Source organism: Denticeps clupeoides, chromosome 1 (assembly GCF_900700375.1).
Source record: "Denticeps clupeoides chromosome 1, fDenClu1.1, whole genome shotgun sequence".
NCBI classification, from domain to species: Eukaryota; Metazoa; Chordata; class Actinopteri; order Clupeiformes; family Denticipitidae; genus Denticeps; species Denticeps clupeoides.
This window is the reverse complement of record NC_041707.1, coordinates 34036031-34057182: the sequence shown is the minus strand read 5'-3', so window position 1 is coordinate 34057182 and position 21152 is coordinate 34036031. Positions and strand designations below refer to the sequence as shown.

Genomic DNA, 21152 nt, shown 5'->3' with positions numbered 1-21152 from the left:
TGCAATCATAAGCAGAGGACCGTACCATAGCATATAACCAATAAGTAAACTAAATTCCAACTGCTTACATGTTCCCTCTACATCGACACATTATACAACTATACTTTTAAAACGGGCCATGCAAACACGTCATTCTAAGTAAATATGACTTATTGGTATGTAAAAAAAAGAGACCCCCCCACGCAGTCCATTTTGGTTTCGTCTGACCTGAGAAGACGACACGTGCGCAGCTGGCTTCATGTGTTATTGGTGCGGTCGCTTGCCGGCGTGTGTCATATAAACGACTCGGGGTTGTAAATGTCATCTCTGCCAATCAAATGAGTTTGTCTGTGCCTTGACGTCACAAAACAGCACCAGATAAAGAAGAGTTTTCCCAAATCGACTGGAAATCTGACCACGAGCGAGCCGCGCGCGGTTTTGGGAAATCTACCATCCAGGTAGCAGCTCCGTTTTCAGTAACTGTCGTGTCGTTCATGTGCGCGGATTAGCAGAAGATCGGAACGTAACCGCGCCGGTGTTCGGATTGTTCGCCTGCGGGGTGCGGTCCTGTTCAGGAAGAAATATCCCGGCACATAACCTCGTGGACCCGGGGCGCCCTGCCACGTGTACCCGCGAGCGTGTTGGTCCCCTGTTGCGTCATGTGCGCGACACGCAGTGACAGGAACAGCCACGTTAATAAGAGGTGCCTGTTGTAATATCGATCATTAAAACAGGCTGATCGGATGTAAGACCCCACGCCTTCGTGTGGGTCACGTGAGCACTGCGCATGTGTGGTTTTTTTTGGGGGGGTGGAGGGACCTCCTGATTTGTCATGTTTTCGTGTATTAAAAAGATGCATATATGTTATTGCTACCGTAAATGTGTGTTTCCAGACTTTGATCATATGCATGTTTTTAGCACGGGTGGCCTAGCGGGTAAAGAAGCGGCCCTGTAATCACAAGGTTGTGGGTTCGAATCCTGAACAGCCAAGGTGCCACCTAGCAAAGTACCGTCCCCACACACTTCTGCCTGTCATGGCTGCTCACTGCTCACCCGGGTGATGGTTAAAAGCAGAGGACTCATTTTGTTGTCACCGTGCTGTTCTGTGCTGCAGTGTTTCACAATGACAATCACTTTCAGTTTCATCTTAATATAATATCAGAACACTAATTTAGTCATGTGATCAGGAGAAATGTTGGGCTTGTTTTTGGTGCTGATATTTAATAATAGACACTTTATTTGTGAGGTTTTAGGGTGTACAGATATTACCAGATTCATAGTGGTGTGTGTGTGTGTATCTGCAGTTGCAGTGGATAATCCAGATTCGTTTTCCCTTTGTCTTTTCAGAGTTGTCCCCTTTGACCCTCTGGCCTTGCAGCCATCATGAGGGTCTGCAAGACCTGCGGTGGGACCGACATTGATGTTGACCAGTCCAGGGGAGATGCAGTCTGCATGGGCTGTGGATCGGTCCTGGAGGACAACATCATCGTCTCCGAGGTCACTTTTTCGGAGAGCTCCAGTGGGAAACTATCGGCTGTGGGCCAGTTTGTGGCTGGAGATTGTGAGAGCACACTTACTTAATTATTTACTCACACCCGCTCGTTGGAAACCTAGGCCATGGTGGAAATTGACATTTTTATTTTTCTTTCTCACTGCACATAATGTGTCTTTTAATGGCAACATACTAAAACATCATGTGTTCTTTCTTAGATATCTGATTAATAATCTGATTCAGAGGATATATGTTGGAAGTAGATGGCGAGATCTCCCTAAATTCTTACTGGTGGCTCGCAGGCAGGAGAAGGAAAGCTAATTTAACCCAACCCACAATTTATTATCCCTCCGTATCAGGTCACTAGTGTGGTTTATTAAATTACTTTTACTAGATCCTGTCAGTACACTTACTGCGGGTCTAGCTGTTCTCAATACAGGTTTTTGAATTGCTGTAAGGCAATAAAACCTTTTTTCATTTTTTATTGATAGTATTAATCATTGAAAAACTGAATATTTTTCATAAGATGACACTGTGTGCATAAATTTTCCTTTTTAAAAATTTTACTTTAGGATGTAGTGAAAGTAATTATATATAGGTTTTTCATCTTCTAAATGTAAAAATAAAAATGATTATGGCCACCACTTCCCCAATTTGAAAGTGAAGTGATCATTTTTGTGAAACACAGCACATGGTGCATACAACCCAGAAGCCATGAAAGGTGTCCGGGGAGCAGTGTGTGGGGACAGTGCTTTGCTCAGTGTCACCTCATTGGCACCATTGCGTTTCAGGGATACAAACCTCTGATGTGCTAGGCCACCACTGCCCCATAAAACATCGACGCAACAACAACCTTTGAACTCTCACACCGAAAGTGAGAATCAAACCCCTAGTGGGCTGGCGATGGGGCAAAAAGTCCAGTTCAGTGTTTAATCTGATGCAAGGTTGTGATGTATTATTTTTATTATACACATATAAAAAGGACACTCATTTGATTTTTTCTTTTTTTTTTTTTTTTTCCCAACGATTTTCTGCCATTTCCATGGTTGCGATTGGTCATGGGAACAGGTTGAGCTGTAGAGGTGTTTGTTCCCCAGCAGAGGGCGGTGCTCTATCATTTGTAATGCCCCTTTAGTACCAATGCCTGAAGCGTTTAATATTCCCTTTCAAAAATATTTCAGTATTTTGTCACTGTGTTTATCTGATCAACACTGTTGCATGTAAATGTCTGTAACGTTTTCTTTGTTTTTCTTGGCTGTTACATTTTGGCCTGGTTCTCGTTTCAGCTGCAGGAAATGCCCCTTCCATGGGTTCTGCTTTCTTTGCGGGGACAGGCAAGGAGTCCCGAGCCCAGACTGTGCAAAATGGTGAGCTCATCGCACACCCGTTGCAAGTAGAATGATTGATTTGAAGATGAGAGTACTTAAAAAAAAAAAAAAAACCCATCTTTTTGGCTTTATTTCCTCTTCCAGGTATACATAGCTGCAGAATGTTTATCTGATGTATGTGAGGGTGGTTTTGGTATTCATTTTCATATACCTCTACAGCATCATCAATAGCTTATACCATAAATAAAAATAACCTACACCATAAATAGCACCTGGCCGATTGCTTGCTAATGATTAGTTTGGTGTCATTCGTACTGAATTTATTTATGTCCCCTCATCCACATTCACTAATTACAGGTGAGTCCCCTGGGTCAGTGGTGGGTTAAGTACGTGGGTCAGCTGGTTCACAGGTACCAGGAACCTATTTCTCTTACCGTAGATTCAGCCTGAGCTTATTGGCTGTACTGTACAAAGACTTGGATGAAAAGACTGATTAATATGTCTGTCCGTGGCACTGATGTGAGATGGGACGTCAAATTAAGGGTGGATTTTTAGACTGCAGGACATGACATACACACAAGCTGCTCACATTGTATGTCATGATATTATCATAAATTCTGCAGACTCAACCCTAATAACTGCGTTGGTTCTTTTAAAATACCACAGATTCTGTACAAGATGAGCGCAGAGTTCCAAAAGTGGCTTCTTTTGTACCTACAGCTAGAGAATTCTCAAACCGACCAATTCTCCACTAAATCTGTTTTTACTGCCTGCCTGAAATTTCAATTAAAACAGTGATTTGTTTAGCAGCTGTTGCTAAGTGACTGACTGGTCTCCAGTAACAGCCTCTGTTAGCAGAGCCCTTTAATTATGGGCTGAAGTGATCCTAAAATCCACAGTTCCCAGGGACGTGCATCCTGTAGTCACATGATGTTCAGTTATCTGCGTTCTTTCCCCAGATCTTTCAGATGGGTCACCCCTGGAGGAATGACATCACTTCCTGTGCCTATTAGGATGTCCTCTGGTGCCATACCTTAAATCTCAGACTCTCCGGTCAGATCAGCGTCTGAATCGTTTCCCGAGTCTCGGGTGTCTAACATCCATGAGGTTGGGGTGGGAGGCGGGGACGACGCGCACATCCTAATCTTGCCTCGGCACTGCTGCTCTCTGCGTGTGGCCCTCGTACCGTCTGTCAGATGTGGCCCTCTTGGTTAAATGTTTGGAAATGTTATTCCTTTGAACAGTTCGTTTGTACCAGCCCAGCCAGAAAAAGCCGCAGGGGTCCGTCGCACGACGGTAGTGTGTTTTGTTGTTGTGCTGATGTATAACTCTCGCGACAGATTGGAAGAGAACTTTTCTTTTAATGACGTGTTCAAGGAGTGGCCGTCGCGTGGTTTGGTAAAGAGGTCTCTTTGTGGCGACACATTGCGATTCTTACTGTGTTGCAGTGTGTGTGTGTGTGTGTGTGTGTGTGTAGTTAACATGACTGAAGACTGTCTGTGTGGAGATTCATTCTGTCTGAGGTCATCAAATTAGAAAGCGGTTTTGAGAGATTTTCCCATCTGCAAATACCCTAAGATGCGTCTTCAAATGCACACACACACACGCACGCACACACACACACACACACGCACTCACTCAGACCTTGTGTATTAGTTGTTGGGATAAACGGCTGTCTGATGTGGCCTGTTTCTTCCCCTCCCTTCCCACATTAAATGTGAACTTGGTTGAGGAAATGTGAGAAAATATGAACGGGGTTACTTGATTACTGTGGAGTTCTGGTACGTGCCCACGCACAACGTTTAGTTTCATCACGCCAATAGAATGGTAGGATGAATAATGTTGATTGTGTATGTGTGTTTTGTGTCTGTCTGTCCAGCAAGACGACAAATAAACCAACTGGGCCGGCAGCTGCAGATGAACCAGCACTGCTTGGACACGGCCTTAAACTTCTACAAGATGGCGCTGTCCAAACGTCTGACTTTTGGCCGCAAGTCGGCACACGTCATCGCCGCCTGCCTCTACATGGTGTGTCGAACGGAGGGGACCCCACGTATCCTTTCCGAATGGATTTATTACGGCTCCAGGGCAAGCTTTTACTTGCTGCACAAGTCTTTTTGATGGAGGAAGAAAATGTACACCGTGAATGTAAATATGCATATCTGATGAATGGTCGGTGTGTATAACTAGACTGGCGGACAGCTGTCATTGTCCCCAATGAGTGCGGGTCCTTGTGATATTACCCAGACACCAATGATTCTTGCACCACCAAATGTGGCTGTCGTTGCAAGTTCATTGGATTTTAATATTACAATTACAGCATTTATCAGACTCCCTTATCCTGAGGGACTTACAATCAGCATTTACAGGGACAGTCACCCCTGGAGCAACTTAGGGTTAAGTGTCTTGCTCAGGGACACAATGGTAGTAAGTGGGGTTTGAACCTGTGACTTTGTGGTCTTCTGGTTCACATGTGGGTGTGTTAGGCTACTAACACCCCATGTTAAAGTCATTCTTTCATTTTTATATCTGAGGATGTTTATTTTTGTACTTGTACATTGTCAATTTTAACGTTATTTTTACAGTAACGTTGTTAACACTCATCAAAATATTTAAACAAGTTAAACAAGCACAATGTTGCGTGCTTGTTTTTGAAGCTGAAAGAAATTGCTCGATTGGCTGGCCGGGAAGGGCGGAGCCATTATTCCCCCTCGCTCTTGAAATCGTAAAGCAGCGTTAGCGATTATGTCTGATTTGGTTTGCTGCTGCTCTGCCGAACAAGGCTCACGCGCATGTTTGTGGTGAGGCGGCGATGGAAAGCTGGACGTTCATTTCATCTCTCTGGGGAAACGGCTTGAGGGCCACAATGCCACACCTCATACGTTCTCCAGCAAAACGCAGAAATATCCCGCTGACTGCTGAAGCCAGGAGTGACATTCACACTGTCATTGGTGACCGAACGTTGTTTGTTTCTGTGTAAGATTACTATTCATTAGATAAAATCCACACAGCAAGGAGTCAGGGGATGAACGAGGGACCCGGAGAACATGCTGGGCAGATGAAAGCAGGCAGGAGGTGAATCTTTTCTTCCATGAATGACCCTACCTACATAATGACACACTCGAGTCCTGCATCTTGTCTGTATTATTAGGGAGCTCTGAATCATCAGCGTTTGTCAGACAGAGTCGGTGTCTGTTAATCTGAGTTTTGCAGATCCAGATGCATCGTGGGTACAGGGAGACCTGACTCACCCCTCCTGCCATTAAGCTGTCGTCTGGGGGGGGGGGTCTTTGTGGTCGAGTGTGACGCGCATGTTTTGGACGTCTTGCCCAATTACTCGTGCACATGTACACGTACTCGGGAGGGGCGGGGCTCCCTCTCTGTCTTTGACTCATCCGTCTCACGCCCGTAATGGACTCCGCACGGTGCAGGGGACCTCTCGTATCTCCACACTTCTCTTTGTTGTCTGTAGGCGACCACTTTCTTTGTTTCTTTTGCACGAGGCGGCCTGTTTTTATTTGACTTCGACCCGCTACTCTGGATGAAGGTGGTGGCGGGAGCTGGATGGGTGTAGTGATTTGAAAGTGAAGTGAAGTGTCATTATGATGCACAGCACACGGCGACACGACAAAATGTGTCCTCTGCATTTAACCCATCACCCTTGGTGAGCAGTGGGCAGCCATGAAAGGCGCCCGGGGAGCAGCGTGTGGGGACGGTGCTTTGCTCAGTGGCACCTTGGCGGATCAGGATGCGAACCGGCAACCTTCAAGTTACGGGTCCACTTCTTTCCCCCATATTGCTTTGCATGCGTGTGAGCGTTTTCTTCGGGGATCTGTAATAATGTGCTTCTTTTTACTGTGCATTTTATATTAGTGGGCGCTGCCATGGCTTAGGAAGTGTGGGCGTGTGCCTCTCTAGGGGTTGGGTTGGGTCTGGTTTTATTTTTGGACTGGAAGGGTGTGTGTGTTTTTGGGGGCGGTGCAGTGCTTTTCTTTTAACAACACCAGCTCTGTCTGTTTTGTCTTTGGGTTTATTTTAGTATTTTGAAGAACACTGTGATTATGGGTAATAATGTCGTGCAGGTTACTCCTTGGGCTCTTTTCTCCTCGGCCTGATGATCAGTTTCGTGTCTGACCACAGGTTCCCAGAGAACGAGGTGGGGGGTGAGGGGCAAGTTCTTTTCCCAGATCCTCTCCATTTGCACAGCTGGACTAGCGTGCGTTGGGTTCGCAGCCGTTACTGCAGAGGTCATTGGCAAAACCACCGGCACGCAGCGAGAATCCTACTCCGGCTTGGTTGTCGGAACAACCAAGCAGGGGCTGCTCTGTCCAAAATCTTTGTCAGACTTTCTCTGACGTCTGGTGTTCTTTTGTGTAAATGAACTAATACACGGTCTTGTTTTAGATTTGGACTTGCTGGCTCTGAGTGTGCTACTCAGACTATTTAAATGAATACCTCATTTTTTACGAATGGAGAATTGCTTTATTTTATTTAAAACAATAAGTGTAGCAGGCGTTTTTTTTATCGCTTCAATTAAATAAATCAATGGAATTTGTCTTATTAATTTGCCACGTTTAAGTATAATAGCATGGATGAATGTGCATTTAATTTATTCAAATAATCTATTTATTATTAGATTATTATTTCTAAATGATTGTATTCTTTTTTTATTTTGTACAGACCCCTACTGTAAGACAAGACCATGTATAATGCAATGTGTGTTTTTTCTCTATGGTTCGGTTTTTATTTTATTATTATAAAGTTTTATTATGTCATTGAAGTGATTTTGCTGCAGGGCACTGCTTCTATAATCCTGTGACTGCTCAAGATTGTGTCTTCCATTACCGTGGCAACAGTAATCCCAACCCTTTTTTTTTTTTTTTCTTGTAAAAGAGAGTTACTAATCCATTCAGGCTGGAGTGGACAGGTGCAACCTGGTTGCTTGGAGACGGGCATCCCCAGAGGCTACGGGTGTCCGTTCCGTGTTCTGCTGGTCTTTCAGAACCAGCCGCAGGTCTCAGCTTGCTTGTTTTACACACGAGAATGAGTATGAAAATTCAACCCTGATGCCAGGTCTTTAGAAATCGCGATTCTCTTCCACTAACCACGCCTGCATTGGTGACCCTGTTGTCCTTAGATTTTTACTTAATTTTGTTACTTTTACTTCAGTGAATCTCTGACGCTTGCCTGTTTTTTTGTTTTTTCCTGCTTCCTTCACATCAATGTCAAGAACTGACTTCACTTGCTGCATATATCCAACCCCCTGTCCAGAGCAACTGGAACAAGATAATCACTCTTCTTCTCATCGCTCATGTAATTGCAGTATATATTTAACAGTGTGATTTACTGCCATCCTGAGTATGTATTTTCCATCAACAATATGACCTTAAGAAAGATCTGTGTTGAAGTCCCTTGCTGATTTAATACAGTAGACATTGTGACGTGTGTCGTTGGGCTATGATGCGTTATGCAAATGACAAATGGCTGAGCGGAGAGTCACGTTTGAAATCCGTTGCACCGTGTTTATCGTGTACATTCTGTGCCACTTTTGTACACTTATGATTCGCGCTGTAGTTTTTCTTAATTCAAGCTCTAAGATATGTTGCTGGACCTGAGTGACCTCCTGCAGGTGGGTCATCTTCTCTCCTTCTTACGGTTTCATTTTTATACTGATGAGCTCCAGTTTTCCTGGTTAAACTTTGACCACTTTATATCTTTGTCCTTTAGCCACAGTGGGACTGGATAATTTAGAGCAACGCGTCACATGTATCTTTTAAAATCTTTGCTATTCAGCAGGGTGTGTGTTTGTGTATGTGGGAGGGGTCAGGGTGGGGGAGCACATTGCAGACACACAGCTGGTGTAAGCTCAACCCCCCTCCCCATTCTTGGCACCAGCTGTCATGTGAGCAGCGTACACCACCCCCCACTCCTCTGTCTCTTGTGGCATTTGGGAGCTTTTAGGGGAGGCTCCACAGTTTGGTTCCATGTGGGGACTGGAGGCCAATAAATTCTTTGGGATTCCCCCAGTCAAAAAAGCCTTTCTCTATATAGAGGCCACAGCTTGTCCCTTCTGTGTCCTGGACCTCTGGACATGGGTGTCCTCTTAAACCCGAGGGGTTGTGACCTCTTCAGCCCCACTTTCCACTTTTATCACCGTTGCGCAGATGGAGGGTTTTTAAAGAGTGCCAGGCAAGCGTTGTAGTTGCATGACTGTCCCCATATGAAAACCCTCCCTCCACACCGCCACTGGCCATAAAATGTCTGTTTGGTCACTTGAATTTATTTGAAGTCATTTGTCATGTAACCCCTGACCCAGGAGGCTAAGGTCACACAGGTCACTTTGGCACAACCTGCGACCACAGCCACAGTACAATCCTGCATCCCCCTTTCTCTCCTTTTGCAGGTTAACGTGTACATACTGGGCAAGACCTTCCTGGTACTGGCGAGAGAGTTGTGCATCAACGCCCCAGCCATAGGTACAGATCCACTTCCTATTACTTCTACTTATTATACCCAGATGGTCCGTCCAAAAATGTACTTGTAATTTCACACTGTTGCAACTAGTCCCGAGAGACCAAATATATATTTTTTCATATTTACCATAATCTAGTTTTCCTGTGCTCAGTTTGCATGGGGAAAGGCAGCACCTTGGTCATTTTGTGTAGCTCTACTTTATATTTTAAAGCAGGATTTCCCCATCGTAAGTGGGTGTAGTTCCACTGTCTGTGCCTTGGGGGCACTGTTGCACCATCACCAGTGTTGAATGTTATTGTTTTCTTTATTGTAAACAGAAAACCCCAATTATTCAGTCAAAAACAGTTTTATGGATTTATTAACATTCTGTCAGTTAACTTATATGTACAAAAAAATCAAATGAAATAAAACAAAGCACCCGCAGCCGACCACTCCCAAGTGCAGTGAACTCTCTACAAATAGTCGGCTCAACGCGGTCAATAATGAAAATATAATAATGTGGTGTTTTGTTAAATAAAAAAAATTACTAAGAGTACGAAGAAAATGTCTTTTTGACAAAATAAATAAGATCAAAGAGCATTCTACCATCCGTGAAGAAAAAAGGAAACTTAACAGGCAGGTGACTTGCTGCTACAGTCGTCAGTTGAAGGCATAGATGTGTGGAAGGTGTTTTTTTTTTTTTTTTTTTCTTCTAGAACATTCCATTGTGCGACAGAAAGGTCCAGGAAGCGAAAAGTCATGCATAGAACACCAGTTCCGGGATCTGGCCCCCCTGCACCCCTGTTCCATTGGTGCTGTCCGAGGAGCACTGGAACTGAAAGGTCACTTTCCCGCACTGCACCTCCGTCATGCCCTCTTGGCCGAAGTAGCTGAGCTCGGTCCCGTCGAGGACCGCGCTCACGGTGTAGAACGTGTCCGACTCCACCTGCACCGGGTGCTCGAACCACACGGGGAACGTGGCGCTGGAGCCGTCGGACGTGAACTTGGCCAGGTTCTGGGCCAGCACCGCGCCCTGCCGCTTGAGCTCGATGCGCACGCCGTACTCCGCCTTGTTCCCGCTGGAGCCGTACAGGCCGACGCCGGCCACGAAGACGCGCCGGTCCGCGGCGAACTGGATGCTGTCGCAGCGGCCGCGGTAGCGCCACTGGTTGCTGCGGTAGGCGGAGGACTGGAAGCGGTGGCAGCGCTGCGGCGTCAGGCCCTGGCGGGGGCTGCAGGGGAAGCTCGTTCCCGGCTTGTTGGCGGCGGTGTACCACAGGAAGAGGTTGTTGGTCTCCTCCAGCGTCAGCATGTCCGACTGCGCCGCGCCGTCGGCGAACTCCTCCAGGCTCATGGACGGTATGCGCACCAGGTACAGGGCCTGGCCCAGGACGGCCCTCTTGTTCTGGGGCGTGGGCCCCAGGCCCCGGCGCCGGCACTCCGCCTCCGCCCAGGCCAGCGCCGCCTGGAACACCAGCGTCTCCTTGGCGTTGAGCGTCTCGCGGCGCAGCACGCTCTCCAGCGTGGGCCGGTCGATCTCGGCGAAGCCCTCGGAGCGGAGCGCCAGCTCGGCCTGGGCGTCGATCACCTCCCAGCACCGCTGGGTCAGCTCGGGCTCCTCGAAGAGCCGGCTCTGCGACAGCAGCACGCAGGCGTTGCGCGCGTCCAGCCCCGTCTCCAGGAAGCGGACGCAGGCGCGCGCCAGCGCCGTCACCAGGTACTTCTTGGCGGCGTAGAGGGTGGCCAGCACCGTGTCGGCGTCCAGCTCGATCTCGTCGCTGTACAGATACCTGAGGGAGATGCACAACAGGTGGTGATGTCACCAGCTACGGTCCCTTCCTTTGTAATGAAAAGCTACGGTGAGACGGCCCTCCGGCGAAGATGAGTGATCCCGCACTAAGTCCTTTTTATTTTTTATTTTTTTCGGCGACTAAAGTAATTCATTGTTGCCCTTCTGGGGTACAGAATTAACTCCGACAAGCCGTCATTATCTTCAAAGGGCCACCGGGCCACTCTAATTTCCCGGGCCGCCGTGGTCTTACTTCAGCAGGATCAAAAAAGCAGCCGGCTCCACATCTGGAATATGGATGTGCGACTCGCCCTCCGCCAGGTCCCCGTAGAACATGGCACAGAAGACGGAGCTCCCCACCGCCAGCACGTACTGGAGAAGGGGGGGGACACACACGTTTAAAAAGACCAAGCAGAAGCAACGGCGCTCGACCGAGACACGCGTGGCTCCTCACCTTGTGGGCCGGGATCTTCTGCGTCTCGCCCGTGGCGCCGACGATGAAGTGAACATCTGCCATCATCTCGTTGTTGCACATTAAGGCGTTTCTGGCAGAGAAAGAGGGGGGGGGGGGAAACACAACTTTGTTGCTATATTTGCATTTACGGCATTTACCAGACGCCCTTTTCCAGAGCGACTTACAACCAGTAGTTACAGGGACAGTAAGTGGGGTTCGAACCCGGGTCCTCTGGTTCCTGCCGCCCTATATGAACGCTACATTTCGGGTCGCGGTACCTCTCCCGCAGGTTGGGGTGCCAGCCGGACGGCTCGACGTTGTGGTTGTTGTCCAGCAGGTTGTGCCGGGCGCCGGGGGTCGTGGCGGCGCTGGGCGGCCGCGCGGCCGGCGCGACGCTCCTCTTCCCGGCGGGCTCGCCGGGCGGGAGGCCGGTGTGCGGGTTGGTGGCGGTGCAGATCTCCGCGGCCATCTTCCTCTTCAGCGACAGGCTCAGGAGCTCATAGCAGACCGGCAGCCTGGTCTTCTTGGACCTCTTCAGCGTTTCCGGGAGCAGCAGGATGAAAGTCAGGCAGCGCATGACGCGACCGTGCTGGAGCAGCCGGCATTCTGGAGCCGCGGGCATCGGAGGCGGTTCGGGACGGGGGAGCGCTGCGCGCGTAAGGAGTCTTCACCAGCCCGGGATGAGTTTAGGTCCCGCCGCGCCGCTCCGACGGGTCACATCGCTTCCCGTCCTCCACGGGCCGAGTAAAATCCACGGTCTGAACTAACCGGAGCTTCACAGCGAGGTGCGCCGCGTGTGTGTGTGTGTGTGTGTGTGAGAGAGAGAGAGTTTCAGGGCTTATTTCAAGCCTTGGGAGATGAACCAATCAGAAGACGCCGTTTCTTATTCGCTCCTCCCACAGCGCGACTCGGTCCTCAGCCACTCGCGAGCGTTTTCACAGAGAGTTTATGAAGTGTTCGCTTTAATATTGTTCGTTCTTTTTATTGATCATTGTGATTTTTAAACTTATTTTCAGAACCAGAATCGCGTTTATTGTCCAAGGATGTAAGCAAACATCACAGAAGGAATCCGATTCCTTTTGATGGTGTCTCACGAATTCAGCAGTATAAAGAACAATAATATACTATACATTCTAATATCTTATATACAGAAAAATACAAAGATCACAGAAATAATACTATACGTTTAAATAAAGTGAGGCTGCAATGTGAGTGATTGTTTAGAGTGTGACCGTGAGGGCTAAATAAATATTCTGGTATAGACCTGTGGTGGTCTGCAGGCCAGAGGGCAGGAAGTGAGACAGTCTGTGTCCTGTCACTGTCACGGTGTGAGGGATCTGTGATGATTGTCCTTTTTCTGGTTGTTGAGAGGGACAGGTCCTGGATGAGGGTGGAAGACACCAATGTTCTTTTCTGCCACCCGTACTGTTGGTTCCTGTCCTGCTCCATACCAGGCTGTGATTGAGGAGCACAGGACCGACTTTGTGACTTCTGTGTAGAACTGGATAGGCAGAACTGGACTCTGTTATCTCAGGAAGTCCATCCTTTGCTGGGTCTTTTTCAGGATGGAGGTGATGGTCTCCCAATTCAGGTCCTGGGAGATGGTGAGATGGGAATTTGACAGAAGACAATGGGTTGTCTAAATTGAGGAGGAGTAGCATTGAAAGACATCTCTTGAAGTCCACAGTCATCTCCACAGTCTTGAGCTTGTTCAACGTCAAAGCTGTGCTAACTGCACCAGAGTACCAGCCCCTCAACTTCCTGTCAGTATGCAGATTCATGATCTTCCTAAATGAGTCCAGTGATGGTGGTGTCATTCAGGAGTTTAACAGCTCTATGTTAAACTCCTGAGTTTAACATAGAGCTGTTAAAGTTCTATGATGTGCATCCATTGGTGTAGAGCGAGAAGTGGGCACAGGACACATCCTTGAGGGCCCACCCGTACTGAGGGACAGTGTTCCAGAAGTGGTCTCCTCCAGCCTTGCTTACTGCACGTGCCTGGATTGCTGTAGTTTGTGTAACGTGATCCAAGATGGTGGCCTCTCCGGTTTACCCTGCTGACCAATGTGATGCACAGCTCCATCCACATCAACTATGCCAATGACATGACCATGGTGGGTCTCATCAGCAAGAACATCGAGTCAGCGAACAGAGAGGAGGTGCAACGACTGACTGACTGGTGTAAGGTCAACTGTCTGAAGAGGCTGAGGAAAGCCCATCTCCCACCACCCATCCTCACCACCTTCTATAGAGGGACCATTATGAGCATTCTAACCAGCTGCATCAGAAAAGTGAAAGTGAAGTGATTGTCATTGTGATACACTGCAGCACAGCACACGGTGTCACAATGAAATGTCCTCTGCTTTTAACCGTCCCCCTAGGTGAGTAGTGGGTAGCCACGACAGTGTGTGGGGACGATACTTTGCTCAGTGGCACCTTGGCGGATCGGGATTCGAACCAGCAACCTTCTGATTACAGGGCTGCTTTAGGCCACCACTGTCCCTTTCTGCTCACTGTTTGGGAACTGCGACCGCAAGACCCTACAACGTATAGTGAGGACAGCTGAGAAGAACATTGAAGTCTCTCCTCTCTCCATAACGGACATTTACAACACATCTTGAAAGCCACCAGCATTGTGAAGGACCCTACACACCACTCACACACACCGTTCACCTTCCTGCCATATGGAAAAAGGTACCAAAGCATTCAGCCCATGAATGTCAGATTCATCTCGAAAGCCATCAGAGACCTAAGCACTCCGGGACTTTCTACTCTGGACTGACACACACACTACCTCAAATCTTCAGACCATATCTCTATTACATTTCTATTACAGCAGTATTTGACCCTTGTTCCTCTGCACCTTCATGACTTGTTTTTAGCACTGTCTGCATTGTTGTTCTGTTATTCTTGCACTGCTTGTGTCCCATGTTTGCACTTTATGTAGACAGTTTGTCTGCAATAAACATGATTTCTGAGCATTTTTAACGTTATGTTTTGTGTTTAGCACCCTTAGATTTAATATTTCTTATCTTGAACCTTGTGGTGTTGATGTATCTCAGAATATAGGCAGGTTTGTTGCCCTGAATGCCTATATGACATAATCACTAATAAGTATGACCATCCATAGACTCTTGTGACCTTTTTGGACTTGAAAAAAAAAAAAAAATAAATAGTTATTGAGTCTTGATTTGCCCATGTGGGACTTGATGGCCCAGTTTCTTTGTGATTTTGCTTTTGTGGGAATCTCTCTGCATTCGTCATGCATAATGAAGTCTGTGGAAGCAGCAGGTGGAGATCCTCCGGGTTTCCTCTGGCCCACGATAAGGCCTCGCATCCAAATTTGCAGACCATCTGGACACCCGTCCTGTCACCTACAGACTTCTAGAAAGCAGGCAGCGGGTGAAAGATCTGACTTTGTGTCTCTGAGCTTGTTAACTAGGACTTGCGCCTTAAAAATAACCGCAGAAGGAAGAGAAGTGGGTCGAAAGATTACTCAGACCAGTTGTCCGGTACGCTGTTTTCTGTGTCATCTTGAGTCTCAGATGTCCTTGGTATTTTCGGCGGTAGATTTTATTAATAAAACGTCCCTTAAAAATCTGGGCCGCAGCGGGCGACCAGTGTGTTTTTGAAAACACTGTTTCCAAGTACAGCTGCATGTGACCTTCTCCCGTCATTAAAAGTATAGATGCATGTGTCTGGAAATCATAAATGAGTTTCTCTGTGGAATTATTTAGCTCAGCCGTGGCCTCAAAAGTATTTTGAATATTGAATATTATAATGTTGTGTATTAGAATTTTTTTTTTTAATGCTGCTATTTCTGCTGTTCCTTCTCCAGATCCCTGCCTGTACATCCCACGCTTTGCACAGATGCTGGAGTTCGGGGAGAAGAATCACGACGTTTCCATGACTGCACTGCGCCTGCTGCAGAGGATGAAGAGGGACTGGATGCATACGGGACGAAGGCCCTCTGGACTGTGTGGCGCAGGTAACCTTGATGACCTTGGAGGTTGTGGTGTGGGGTCACCACTGATTACATTTACCCTCAATTATGAGAGTGTTACGGGTCAACCTCCATTTCAATTGTGGTAAGGTTAAGGAAACTTAACACTGATTCTGAATAATGAGTTTTGTGCAATGAACATCAAATCAGAGTTTGTGTTCTGGAAAAACACAATGAAATTTCATATTTCTTTCATATTTCTTTCTGGTTTGACTTTTTTTGCTCCTCTCTGAAGCCTGAATAATTGATCACTTGGCATTAATCATTCATCGGCTTCGCTTACAGAGCGGATAGGTCCGTGTGTAGCGGGGCTTGTTACTCCCTGTGAACAGAGTTGGGGAAACAAGCGCAGGAACTGGCAGAGGCGAGCTTCACTCGAGAGTCCTGGAGCATCAGCTCCATGCGTCACTCTGCCATGCTCACGGCACCGATTTCTGACGGCTAACAAGCCGCTTACGCAACCCACTGGCTGTTGGAGAGTTTGAGCACCTATACCGATTATTAAGGAAAAGGAACGTTCGGTACTGTGTAGAAGTATCATGTCCAACATCAAATTTATTTCTTATGTAACCCAAAATCACAAACAGTATCTCTCAATGGGCTTTAATAGACCTTTAAAGCTCACCCCGAACTTTGACCCTTTTTTCTATATATGTATGACACGTATATATTGTCCATAATCATGGTCCATTGAAGGCAATATTTGTTTTTAACCCCTGAAAATCCCAAATTCAGGGTCCCTAGTAGCTAGAAGAATAAAATAGATAAGCTCAGCTGTATCTTGGGAGAAGGGGGTTCAGACGGTCATTGGCTGGAGAATCAGTTCTGTTCATTTCACTTAGATGTGATATTGATATTCGAAGTTTGATTGTGTCTAAGGGTAAAGCATTTTGTTCTTCCTCACCCCAAGTTGTTCAGTTTAATACATTGGGGGGGGGTTGATACTGTGGGCTTGAAACATTTACAAGAGAGTGGATGTTTCCACTCTCTGCGCTTGCCTGTTGCTGCAGCAGGTACAGAAGGTAGGTACTGCGATGAAGTGGGCTTTAAAATTTCATGGGACCCTAACAGCAGCCCGCTCTGAAATGTGTACAAGGGAGTAAAAGTGGGTGCTGCATGTCTTTTTTTAAAAAAAAAAAATTTTTTTTTTATATACAGCTCTCCTGGTCGCCGCCCGGATGCATGAGTTCCGTCGCACGGTAAAAGAAGTGATCAGCGTGGTCAAAGTGTGTGAGGCAACGCTGAGGAAGAGGTGGGTGGCTATAATAAAAAAAATATTAATAATGTGCAACACCCTCTCTCTAGTTTGGGATTTCATAGTAGTCAACACAATCTGCTGTCAACCTCTTTGTTCAATTCCTATTGCTGTCAGCATTGTCTCCCTGATCAAGACTATACGGCCCTTTGCTTTCCAGGACCCAATGACATTGGCCACATATTGGCAATAATTAACAAACAAAAGTCACCCTTAATGGTGAAACAATAAGAATACTGCAGTTTGAACATTCACTCAGTAGTGAGAAATCAGGAGAGTGCCAAAATCTGACAGGTGCTTTATTGTGTGAAATGCTACTATTTAACTGCAGGAATTGAGGGTCTCAGCCAAAGGACTGCACCTTCTAGTGGGACACGAAAGGTGGAGTACATACATTGCAATTATGGCGTTTATCGGGGTGGTGGTAGCCTAGTGGGTAACACACTCGCCTATGAGCCAGAAAACCCAGGTTCAAATCCCTCTTACTACCATTGTGTCCCTGAGCAAGACACTTAACCCTGGGTGTCTCCAGAGGGGGACTGTCCCTGTAACTACTGATTGTAAATATCCCAGAGGGATTCAAGATTAAGTGTCTTGCTCAAGGACACAACTGTTGCGAGTAGGGTTTGAACCTGTAGCTTTGTGGTCATCTGGTTCACGGGCGAGGGTGTTACTAGGCTACTACCACCCAGACTGTCAGCACTAAATAGTCCCCAGTGTTATATAGAGAGAAGTGTTGGGTTTTTCTTGCCATCTGAGAGTAATGTAAAAGTTCTGTAATGACATGCCGATCAGCAGCAGATAGCTGATATTGATTAGGTTACAAGCATATTTATTATAAGCAGGTATCAGTGCAATTTTGAACATGCATTCCCTCCACAGTAGTACAGGGCAGTGGTGGCCTAGCGGTTAAGGAAGCGGCCCCGTAATTAGAAGGTTGCTGGTTCGAATCCTGATCCGCCAAGGTGCCACTGAGCAAAGCACCGTCCCCACACACTGCTCCCCGGGCACCTGTCATGGCTGCCCACTGCTCACTCAGGGTGATGGGTTAAATGCAGAGGACAAATTTCACTGTGTGCACCGTGTGCTGTGCTGCTGTGTATCACATGTGACAATCACTGGAAATTTATTTATTTATTTTTCTCTGTTTTATTTATTTTTTTTACTCCTCAGCCTGTTGTCGAAATTGGTGGGGCTAAAATTGAGGAACTGACCTGATGTGTAGTGAAATGCGCTGTCTGTGATCCTGGCATAAATCATATCCCTGGGCGATGTTCAGTGTCAGCTGATTCGGAATCGGTCAGTCTGTGGTTGACAGCTTTCCTCCACTGCCTTCCTCGTTTCAGTATTTTATTCCCAGAGGCCTCAGTCATGCATCTCTGACAGGTGAAAGACCCTGGGAACTAAATCACTTTGACTGGGCAAAGTGAAGGTGTGTGCAGGTTCTTTTACCCGAGCAATACACATACAAATAAATTCTTTAAAAAACATGCAATGTAATTTCCTGGATTATTATTATTATTTTTTTTTTTACATTGTCTCTCTCAGAAGAAAATTACAAACCTCTCTCATCTTTTTAAATGGGACAACTTGCACAATCGATGGCTGCCAAATACTTTTTTATGTGTAATAATTGTGTTAGACCAAAACAGTGGTGATAATCTGTCCCCTACCAACACTGTATTATTAACTCAACTCCTGTATAATCCCATGATGCTCCACTGTGAAGCTAACTGTACAGCAGGGGCGTAAATGGATGGAAATTAGAGTGACAATGAAATAAATCAGCTGCGGGCAGCTTGTGCCAAAGACGTGTCAAATGTCTGGAGCTGTTCATATCATGTGTCTGGTTAAAATCTCGATCTTTTTGCCTCATAGGTGACCATTTAAATTTGGTCTTGGAATGGAACCATTTTGGCAAGTAATTATGAAATAAATTTTTATGGCTGACAGGCTAAATGAGTTTGAAGACACACCGACCAGCCAGCTGACCATTGCAGAGTTCATGAAGGTGGACTTGGACGAGGAGTGTGACCCGCCTTCCTTCACGGCCGGCCGAAAGAAGGAGCGACTAAAAGCGGTCAGTGGCTTAGACAGAGTTCACACAATAGGAGATTTTCTCTCGACCTTGGATGCTAGATACCAATACGTGCTTCTCTCATGGGTTCAACCGATCAGAGGAGACAGTGACTGTTATAAACAAATTGAGCATGTATTAAATGTTTGCAGGACATCAGGACGTCACTTTACAAATTGCACAGCGGCATAAACTAAACAGCCCTGTTCACGCGTGCATATATACATGCTCAGGTATCACAGATCCGGCAGCCGCATGTGATAGATGCTAAAAAACTTGCTATGAAATCAGACATTTTAGGCCACAACAATCCCCGAGAAAAGCCTGTAAAATCCTTGAGGCCCCGTCTGAGGAAATACAGTTGTTGTGTTCATATTCGCTTTGGATTTGCATCTAAATAGCTTGTGGTGGGTCCCAGATCACTGGAGGAGAAAACGCAGAGATAATGAAGACTTCATTTGCCTTGATTTATTCAGCAGAAGAGGCATTACGCTGGATAGGCAACACACAAACACACCCATGCTTACACACAGAGTGAGTCAACAAGTTGTTTCTGTGTGCTGGGTTCCAAACACTGCTATTCTCATTTAAACTGGAGAAGTTTTTATATTAAATTCTTATTCACTCAATTTGTTGCTGATCATTTAATTAGTTTGTTTCTTGGTTAGTTTTACTTACTGTTAAATCCTAATCCTTGCGTTTGAATCGTCCCAGTAGACTCTCCTAGTCCTGCCACATCTTTGCCCATTGGTCAGAGTGAAATGAGGGAAATGTCTTCATCGGCTGTAGGGAGTGTTTGTTCATGTCAGCAATTTGCCACTGTTCTTCATTTCAATCTAGGGATTTAATCTGCTCCTTCAGGTTCATGGTTGTGGTGTAGATCCCCTTAACCCCCCTGTTCATCTGTCTTTCAGCTGGAGCAGGAACTGGCCAAGAAGATGGATGAGGTACATGGTGAGTGTTTTGACATCGGTAGGATTTGAGATTGAGATCCTGCATTTTTTTCTTTTATACGTCTGTTTGTGTTCTAGGTGAAATTTGCTGCTATCAAGATGAGATTGAGAATGAACTGGAGAACAGCCGGCCAAAGATGAGGGGACCGTACAGCTCCTACGCTAAAGAAGGTGCACTGGCTATACATGCACACGCATGCATCAGCAGTGTATCTGGAAAGTATTAACAGTGCATCAGTTTTTCCACATTTTGTTATGTTAAAAATTTTATTCCAAATTGTTTTCAATTTATTATTTTCCTCAGAATTCTACACACGGCACCCCATGAAGACAACGTGAAAAAGCTTTACTTTAAAGTGAGGGAAAAAAAACAGTTCACAAACACAATGAAGTCAGGTCTTTAAACCTCCGAGACAGGATTGTCTCGAGGCTCAAATCTGGGGAAGGTTAGAGACACATTTCTGCTGCTGCCCAATCAGCACAGTGGCATCAATCATCCATAACTAGAAGTTCAAAGCTGGCCCCCTAAACTGAGAGATCAGTGGAGAAGGACCTTAGTCAGGGAGGAGACCAAGAACCTGATTGTCACTCTGTCAGAGCTCCAGAGGTCCTATGGGGACAGAGGAGAACCTTTTAGAAAGGCAATCCACATTTCAGCCTGTATGGTAGAGTGGCCAGTTGAAAGCCAAAAGGCACATGGCAGCCCACATGGGCACCTGAAGGACTCTCAGACTATGAGAAACAAAATTCTCTGGTCTGATGAGACAAAGATGTATTCCTTTGGTGTGAATGGCAGGCGTCACATTCGGAGGAAACCAGGGACCGCTCATCACCAGACCAACACCATCCCCACAGTGCAGCATGGTGGTGGCAGCATCATGCTGTGGGGAGGTTTTCAGCTGCAGGAACTGGGAGACTAGTCAGGATAGAGGGAAAGATGACTGCAACAATCCTGGATTTAAAAACTGCTCCAGAGCGCTGTTGACTGTTCATCTTTCAGCAGGACAACGACCCTTAGCACACAGCCTAGATATGAAAGGAGTGGCTTCAGGACAGCTCTGTAAATGTCCTTGAGTGGTCCAGCCAGAGCTCAGACTTGAGGCTGTAATTTATAATTTAAACTTTTCTTGTGTGTAGTGTAGAATTGTGTGTGTAGAATTCTGAGGACACAAATTAATTTAGTCCATTTTGAAATAATGCCGTAACATAACAAAATGTAGAAAAATTGCTGTATATCATTAACCAGTTTGATACTGGCAAATTGTACACATCTGTACACACAAATACACAAACACACATGCAGGTACACAAGTTCCCACCGCCACACTGTTCATTATAAACCCTTTCAATATTCAGAACATAGTCAAAT

The 21152-nt window shown here is 46.3% G+C and overlaps 2 protein-coding genes across 4 annotated transcripts in view; one reads left to right on the top strand and one right to left on the bottom strand.

The window, feature by feature from the left end:
- Positions 1-219: 219 nt before the first annotated feature.
- The window catches only part of brf1a (BRF1 general transcription factor IIIB subunit a), a 43673-nt gene continuing 22740 nt past the window's right edge, over positions 220-21152 (top strand). For 2 of the 3 annotated variants that reach the window (XM_028973410.1, XM_028973418.1), the window contains exons 1-11: positions 220-437; positions 1327-1540; positions 2758-2838; positions 4679-4852; positions 8397-8428; positions 9203-9275; positions 15334-15483; positions 16657-16750; positions 18707-18833; positions 19745-19784; positions 19862-19954. In XM_028973410.1, coding sequence (XP_028829243.1) covers positions 1363-1540; positions 2758-2838; positions 4679-4852; positions 8397-8428; positions 9203-9275; positions 15334-15483; positions 16657-16750; positions 18707-18833; positions 19745-19784; positions 19862-19954 — 1042 coding nt within the window. In that variant the 5' untranslated portion in view covers positions 220-437; positions 1327-1362. Of the gene's footprint in view, positions 438-1326; positions 1541-2757; positions 2839-4678; positions 4853-8396; positions 8429-9202; positions 9276-15333; positions 15484-16656; positions 16751-18706; positions 18834-19744; positions 19785-19861; positions 19955-21152 lie in introns of those variants that run through there. The other variant, XM_028973426.1, reaches the window with a different exon arrangement.
- Positions 9604-12308, bottom strand: LOC114786388 (BTB/POZ domain-containing protein 6-A-like). The gene is made up of 4 exons (XM_028973482.1): positions 11774-12308; positions 11496-11586; positions 11295-11413; positions 9604-11042 (listed from the first exon to the last, which is right to left on the bottom strand). The coding sequence occupies exons 1-4, from the start codon at positions 12115-12117 to the stop codon at positions 10010-10012; spliced, it is 1587 nt and encodes a 528-aa protein (XP_028829315.1). The 5' UTR covers positions 12118-12308; the 3' UTR covers positions 9604-10009.